The sequence below is a fragment of the Trypanosoma grayi genome, assembly GCF_000691245.1.
Source record: "Trypanosoma grayi strain ANR4 Tgr_707_V1, whole genome shotgun sequence".
NCBI lineage: Eukaryota > Euglenozoa > Kinetoplastea > Trypanosomatida > Trypanosomatidae > Trypanosoma > Trypanosoma grayi.
In genome coordinates this window covers 1,230-9,081 of record NW_008826326.1, presented here as the reverse complement: position 1 = coordinate 9,081, position 7,852 = coordinate 1,230, and the positions used below count along the sequence as shown (strand labels likewise).

Sequence of the window (7,852 nt, the reverse complement as noted above, 5' to 3'; positions counted from 1 at the left end):
GCGTCGTGGCGGACGTGCTGCTCGGCGTCCTCGCACGCAAGACACGCGTGCTGGCGACACACCAGCTGCACGTGCTGTCGCGTGCCGACTATGTTGTTGTGTTGGGTGATGACGTTGTGCGTTTCGCCGGCAGTCGTGCCGACTTCATGCGGTCGCCGGTGTACAAGGAGACTGTCGCCCACGACGCAGCGCAGAAGACTAACGATGAGCAGCACGAGGAAACTGACGTGCTTGATGGTGCGCCCGTCCCAAAGGAGAGCGCGGTTGCCGACGCCAAGAAGAGTGACGCCGACGCCGGTGCGAAGCTCATGACGGTGGAAGAGAAAGCGATGGGATCCGTGCCGTGGGCGACATACTTGGCGTACTTCCGCAGCTGTGGCGGCATCAACACAGCGCTGGTCGTGCTGCTCATCTTCTTCTTCACGGAGCTGCTGACCGTGTCGAGCAGTGTGTGGCTCTCCATGTGGTCCACAAAGCACTTTGACATGTCCGCCACGGCGTACCTCAAGGTATACACGGTGCTGGTTCTGCTGGGGACCGTCACGGTGCCGCTGCGCTTTAGCATTGCGTACACGGCGATGCGGCGGGGCTCACGCAACCTCCACCGCCTCATGCTGCGCTCTGTCTCTACTGGCACCATGCAGTTCTTCGACACGACCCCGCTCGGTCGCATTGTCAACCGCTTCTCACGCGACATTGACCGTATCGATGATGCTCTGCAGATCACCTTCATCTTCCTGTTGCAGGTGATCTATGGCATATTCTCATCGATCGGCGTGACGGTTGTTTCGCAGCCCTACGTTCTCGTTGCCATTATTCCAACGGGGTACGTGTACTACAGGCTGATACTCTTTTACAACGCTTCCAACAGAGAGATACGCCGCGTAGGCAGCACTGTCAAGGCCCCAATGCTATCGCTCCTCGGTGAGGTGCTCGTTGGCACCTCAACCATCACAGCATTTGGGCGCGTGTCCTCAATTATGAAGGAGTCGTTGCGTCGTATCGATCTTGTGTACGCGTCGTCATTTATCGAAAATGCGACAAACCGTTGGCTGGGGGTCCGCGTGGAATTCCTCAGCAATTTGGTGGTTGTCATCATCGCCCTCGTGGGTGTCATTGGGACGATGGCGCAGTTAAGCACGCACAATGTGGGTCTTGTCTCACTCAGCCTCACCATGGCGCTGGCGTCCACACCACAGCTGAACTGGCTCGTGCGTATGATTGGCAGCACGGAGGCTGACATGAACAGTGTCGAGCGCATTCTCTACTACACCGATCATGTTGATCGCGAGGACATGCCTGAGATCTCGGCGCTTGTGGACGAGCTAGAGAGCAAGGGACAACAGGCCAGCAATGCCGCAACGACTGTGGTGATTGAGGGCGGCGACAGCCACAACGGCAGCAGCGGTGATGTGGCGCGGCGCCCCGAAGCAAAGGCGGGCTGGCTAGAGTTCCGCGCGGTGGATATGCGGTATCGCGCGGGGCTGCCGCTGGTGCTGAACAAGGTCAGCTTCCGCATCGAGCCGCAGCAGAAGGTGGGCATCGTGGGCCGCACCGGAAGCGGCAAGTCGACGCTGCTGCTGACGTTCATGCGGATGGTGGACATCAGCGGCGGCGATATCATTGTGTCGGGGCGGCCGATCCGCGCGTACGGGCTGCGCGAGCTGCGGCAGCTCTTCTCGATGATCCCGCAGGACCCGGTGCTCTTCGACGGCACGGTGCGCTCGAACCTCGACCCGTTCCTAGAGTCGACGCCGGAGGAGGTGTGGCACGCTCTGCAGTTGGTGGGGATGCGCGAGCGCGTGGAGGCGGAGAGCGGCGGCATCGACAGCCACGTGCAGGAGGGCGGGTCGAACTACAGCGTGGGCCAGCGGCAGCTGCTGTGCCTCGCACGCGCCTTGCTGAAGCGCGGCAGCAGCTTTATCCTGATGGACGAGGCCACCGCCAACATTGACCACGCGCTCGACCGGCAGATCCAGCACACGGTGATGACCGCCTTCGCCTCGCACACCGTCATCACCATTGCACACCGCCTGCACACCGTCGCGGCGTACGACAAGATCATTGTGATGGACCACGGCGTTGTCGCGGAGGTGGGCGCCCCGCGCGAGCTCGTGGCCAATCCATCGTCAATGTTCCGCGCGATGGTGCAGGCTCTCGGTCCCGCGGGGGAGGCGGAGTTCCGGGGCCTCGTCCTGTCACAATAGTTTTTTTTGCATGTTGTTGTTTTGGGTGGTCAATGGGCGTGCATGCCGCGGTACCTCGCCGATGTATTTGGGGTGCAGGCGCCCCTGCTCTCGCGCGAAACGGCCGCCATCGTTGTGAGTGCCAATGCTGCCTCTCTTTCTTTGCCTGTCCGTGTGTCCCCCGAGCCGACCTTCCTCCCCCCTCTTCGTCCGTTTGACGTGTGCTGTTGGAGCTAAGGTCTGACGCAAGGAGAGCATGGGGGCTCCCGCCGCTGTTGTGACTGGGGCGGCAAAGCGCATCGGCCGCAGCATTGCGGTGCGGCTGCATCAGCAGGGCTACAGCGTCGTGGTGCACTTCAACAACTCTGTGCAGGCGGCGAAGAGCCTTGTGGCGGAGTTTAACGCCGCACGTGCGGGGTCAGCAGTGCTGTGCCAGGCCGACCTCACCTGCGCCGCCGGCATCACTGCCCGCTGCGACGGTATCATCGACTGCTGCTTCCGCGCCTTCGGCCGCTGCGACGTGTTGGTGAACAACGCATCGGCGTACGACGCGACGCCGCTGCTACCGGAGAGTGACACGCGGGATGAGTCGGCGGAGGCGCAGATCGCCAATATCTTCGGCTCGAATGCCATTGCGCCACTTCTGCTCATTCGCGCCTTTGCGCGTCGGCAGACGGCGGAGCCGAGGCACGGCCGCAACCTTTCGGTGGTGAACCTCAGTGATGCCATGATTGAGCGGCCGCTGCCAGGCTTCTGCATCTACACGATGGCGAAGCACGCGCTGCACGGGCTCACCAAAGCGGCGGCGGCAGAGTTAGCGCCATGCGGCATCCGCGTCAACGCCGTGGCTCCGGGGATCAGCGTTTTGCCCGACGCGATGCCGCCGGCGGAACGGGATGAATGGAGGCGCAAAGTCCCGCTCGGCCAGCGCGAGGCATCGGTGGAGCAGGTCGCGGAGGCCGTCGCGTTCCTCGTCTCAGGCGGCGCGGCGTATACCACAGGCACCACGCTTAACGTGGATGGTGGATTAAGTCTGGGACGAGCCTAACCAGGCCGGGTGCTGTGTTGCTGTTGTTAATATAATTAAATTTGCTCTGCACGGTTCCCTCGTCGCCATGCTTTTCGCCCGACGTACAAGCGAGGTGGAGAAAATGTATGAGCGAAGCAGCTTTCAAAAAGAAAGTAAATGGAAAGAGCTAAAGGAAGAGGAAGCATTTATTTTGAACTGTGGGTCCGGAAGTAAACGGTGTGTAGTGCACTGGCGAGGGGCGGTTGGGATGCGGCTCTCCAGCCGTCTGGCTGTGTTTGAAGCAGTGGGTGGTGACGTGCAGGGTGTGCCGTGGTGCCTCTTATCCCCGCACTCCATGTGAAGGAATGTCTGCCATTATCGAGCAGAAGTGAGGAGAACGCATCTTGAAGCCATGGTCATAGACGTGGCTATTGCTGTCGCTTCCATTCCTACCACTTTTACTCTGGCCATTGTTTCTGTTGTCGTTATTGGCACTTCCAGCTGTTCGTCCTTGTTGTGGGGCTGCAGCAGCAAGTGGTGTGTTGACGCGGAGGATGGATAGATCGTGAGAGAAAATCTTTCTATAACCTGTTTGCGCTGATCATATCCATCGGGTTTCTCTTTAATTATATGTGTGTATATATGCGTATCTAGCCCGCATTTGGTTTGTTGTGAAGATTGTCTCACGCAAGGCAGCAAGGAAAGAATATGCATCATACAAGAGAGGCAAACAATGCACGGAGATGTCAACGCGACACGAAGAGCCTGGAGGAGATGGTTGTCAGCGTGATGGAGCAGTACCCCATCGAGAAGAAGGCCGTCCTACCGCTGCGAGCAGATGTGGAGGTGAAGAAGGGCCACACAAACGCACTGCCGCGGTTCTCAAGGCGGCGTGCTGCGGCGCACCGCACAGAGGAATGCTTCACGCCGTTGAGTGATGCAACGCCGTGGTGCGGTGCGGTGCAAGGGGGGGCCCCCGTCGCGGGGGACGGAGGCGGTCAGCAACAGGCTCTCTCGTCTCGAGCTCGGCCGGATTTAGATGCGAGAATCAAAAAGGAGACTCTGCGACGCGCTCACCAGATGATTGAACAACAACTTCGTCTCCGCCAGGCTGAGGCGAAGCTGCAGACATTGATAGCGGGTATTGATGCCTCCGTCAACCGCATGCGGAAGGAGCTCAAAGATGAGCCTGAGGCTTATCCTGTGGCTCCCAACGTTGCCAGTGCCACTCCACCCACACAAACGACCACCACAGATGTTCGTAACGAGACGACGGAAACGGCAGTTGTGCCTTTAGTAAGCATTCGGAGAATCCAAGGCGTCGCCTCGTGCACATCGCCCTCTCTTGACACCGCAGCCGACAACGTTGACCAACGACGTAAGTATCTGCAGGGAGGGCCGCTGCGTGGGCTTCTTCAGCGCCCAAAAGGGGCCACCATTGCTGGAGAAGACGGGGGTCAGTGGGGAGAGTACGCGCTGTTTGGAAACAATGTGGGCACGAAAGTTGCTGCTGCACATGGGCAGTGGGGATCTACAATCAAGCAGGCACCCGATGGGGCTTTTATTTCGGAGAAGCCCTCGGCGTCACTCAATGGTGCTGCGGATGACACAAGAGAGGTGGGTGCGCAGGACACTGAGGCTGTGGATGTGGCTGTGCGACGCCTTGTGGGTTTGCCCAAACACGATCGTGGCCTTTATGCCGCCCTCAGGTCTGGGTGGAAATCCGCCTGCAAGGCCAAGACGCTCGCGCGGATGCTGTGGCGTCAGCGTGTGCGGTCGTCCAGTTGGTGGCGGCTGGCAGGCTCGCGCGAGGGGATGCTAGAAGCCGCGCGTGCGTTGGGTCTCGAGCCCGCCGTGTACCAGGCAGTGATGATGCGTTGGGTGGGAGCACACAGCGGCACCGCGTGGGCGGGAGCACACAGCGGCACCGCGTGGTCGTCCGCAAAAAAAACTGGGGCCGGTGCGGCAGCCGTGGCAGCGCTGCGTGGAGTGTTTGCGCACTCAGGGAGAGCCAGAGGGGCATCCCCGCTGGACGCAGACGATGAGGAAATGCAGAGCATGCTGGGACTCGCGCGCCAACTGGGGCAACTGAAGATGAGAGGCATGCTCACGTCCGAAATGATTGCACTGCTGCACGAAGGAGATGTTGAACTCGTGAGGCAGGAGGTGAACAACCTGCTGAACTCTGAGGAAATGCGCATGCATGCGGCGCTGCAAATGCCCGGTTCTGAAATGAATATCTCTGAGACAGACGATGCATCTTTTCATGAGATGGCGAAAGTTTTGTTGCAGGAGAAGCGGCATGCGGCTATGGCGGCTATGGAGGCGAGGCAACAGGGCAAGGTGGGCACCACACTGGGGCTGGAAGGGAGTGCTGTTGGCTCTTCCGGTAGTCGTCCAGACTCTGTGCGGTATGGTGGAAAAACTGAGTTCGGATACGACAGCATTCCCCCCTCTTTGCAGAAGTTGGCCATGCACGGCGATCACCTGCTCACGCCGGGGGAGACTGCAGCACTTTGGGCGGGCATGGACGAGGATGAGCGGAAGGCACTGATCGCAGAAGCAGAAGCGGAAGCGGAAGGAGGAAGAGGAAGCAAATCTAGTTCCGGGGACGTGTTTGCGCGCCTTCCCCCGCTGAGAGGCGCTGATGATGGAGAGGCGCTGCTGCGCGTCTCCAGGGGTGGTCGCCGTGGGCGTGGCAGACGCGGCAGGCAGTCCTCCAGCAGCTTACAGGACTTAAGTAAGTCTGAAACAATCTCTCCATTTGGCGCGACGCAGAAACCGGGTGGCGCCGTGGCGGCGGCGGCAGCAGCAGCAGCAGCAGCGGAACGTGCAGAAGGAAGAAAGCCGGGGACGGGTGAGTCCGCATCGCCGGAGGATGTGGATAACGATGAATACCGCGGCCCCGAGTGGTGGAAGAAGCAGCAGCGTCCCCCGCCTGGCCCCAAGGGCGGCTGGAGGCCGGCTGAACAAGACAACAGCATTGAGGGAGACGCTGGTAGTCCTTCGGTGGGAACGGACGACGGCACAGTCGATCACTTCACGCCGCCGCGTCAACGTCGCCGCACGATGCAAGATTTTGGCGCCAGCAACCGTAGCGGCGAGACGAGCGCGCGGTTGAAAGGACAGCTGCCACCGCCGCCGTGGACCGTTGAACGGCGCGGTGGTGCTGGCGAAGTGCGGGAGCGGCCGCGCAAAGTCAGTCGCTTTGTATTTGACGGCAAGTTATACCTGAACAACGGCGACGAAAGCACCACCGAGGCTGGCGGAAGCGACGTGAGACGCCGACGTGGCCGTCGTGAGCTTCCCAGGTTTGTGCGCAGGTCGAAGAATAACTCCGCGTTGCCGCGGACCGACCCCGCAAGTAGTGACAGCGACCACTCAACGGAGGACTCCGGCGAGCTCAGCAGTCTCTTTGAAAACGATGACGAGGAACTCGTGCTGTTCCTCGCGACGTTCCCAGAGGAGGAGCACCACGTGCGGCTGCGCAACGAGGCGAAGGGCGTGCTAGGCGAGCTCGGTGAGAGCAGCAGCCTGCTGGTGAACTATGCCACCAAGGCGCGGCAGCGGCAACGGCAGCCGGACACCGCGGGGCTGCAGCTGCTCGTCGGCATCGACACGGAGGAGGAGGAGGAGCGCGCGATGAGGCTCAAGCTGGACAAGGACGAGATGCAACGCCGCTTCGAAGAGGAGGCGCATGAGGAGCACTCGGATTTGTGGCAGACGCTGCTCGCGCTGCGGAAGCAGGTGCTCGCGCAGGAGGCCTTCCTTGACGAGTGCAACCGCGACGTGCACAACCTCTCGTACCCGTCGCCCGGTGAGGACCGCGACGCCTTCGCGATGCGCATCACGCAGGAAGTGAACGAGTACGCCAAGACGCACCGCCTGGATCCGCAGTACCTGCGCGAGAGCGCCGACGCGCGGAAGGACTACGCGACCGCGGTGCGCGCGTTTCTTGAGAGCTTCGCCCTGACGCGCGGCCGCCGCCTGGGGCACGACGTTGGCGTGCAGTGCACCCCGGAGGAGCTCGGCTACGTTGACGCGGACGTGCAGCGCACGGAGGAGCAGATGGAGGACCTCTACTTCCACGCGCGGGGGCTGCTCAGCGCGATCCGCCTGACCATCGTCGCGGTCGCCAACGTCATGGGCTTCCACGCGTCGCTCGAGTTGGAGTCGACGTGCAAGCGCTGCTTCTTCATCTTCGAGTCCCCGCGGACATTGTGGCCGTGCGGGCACACCTTCTGCCAGCAATGCCTCACCGGCATGCTGAGCGAGCAGGGCGAGCTCATCTGTGACGAGTGCGGCTCGCTTTGCGAGGTCGGCTACACGCCCAACCTCGCGCTTGACCTCGTGGCGAGCTACCAGGTGATGCAGAACATCGACGACGAGGACGAGGACGAGGAGGTGGTCGGCTTCATGCAGCGGCGCACGATCGAGGGCGTGCTGGCGTCGCTGCTGCGGGACCTCACCGGCACGCAGAACACGCTCACCGACGCCCCGTGCACGACGGCCTGCCGGTCGCGCAGCGCCCCGTCGTCGCCGCAACAGCAGCAGGGAGATGTAGCATAGCTTGTGCAAAGTGAATGAGGAGGAACCGAAACAAGAAGTGATGAAAATGCGTGTTGGTTGCTTGTGCTGGGGTTTTTTTTTGTTTGGT

The 7,852-nt window shown here is 61.2% G+C and overlaps 3 protein-coding genes across 3 annotated transcripts; all 3 read left to right on the top strand.

Annotated features, from left to right (window-relative positions):
• Positions 1–146: 146 nt before the first annotated feature.
• Positions 147–2,207, top strand: DQ04_07071030 (putative multidrug resistance-associated protein; the record flags this gene model as incomplete). Its single annotated transcript, XM_009315007.1, has 1 exon — positions 147–2,207. One exon carries the CDS (start codon positions 147–149, stop codon positions 2,205–2,207), a length of 2,061 nt encoding a protein of 686 aa, XP_009313282.1.
• Positions 2,208–2,442: 235 nt separating this feature from the next.
• Positions 2,443–3,234, top strand: DQ04_07071020 (putative NAD(P)-dependent oxidoreductase; the record flags this gene model as incomplete). Its single annotated transcript, XM_009315006.1, has 1 exon — positions 2,443–3,234. One exon carries the CDS (start codon positions 2,443–2,445, stop codon positions 3,232–3,234), a length of 792 nt encoding a protein of 263 aa, XP_009313281.1.
• A 735-nt stretch (positions 3,235–3,969) lies between these two features.
• DQ04_07071010 (putative helicase) lies at positions 3,970–7,764 on the top strand (the record flags this gene model as incomplete). Its single annotated transcript, XM_009315005.1, has 1 exon — positions 3,970–7,764. One exon carries the CDS (start codon positions 3,970–3,972, stop codon positions 7,762–7,764), a length of 3,795 nt encoding a protein of 1,264 aa, XP_009313280.1.
• Positions 7,765–7,852: the final 88 nt, after the last annotated feature.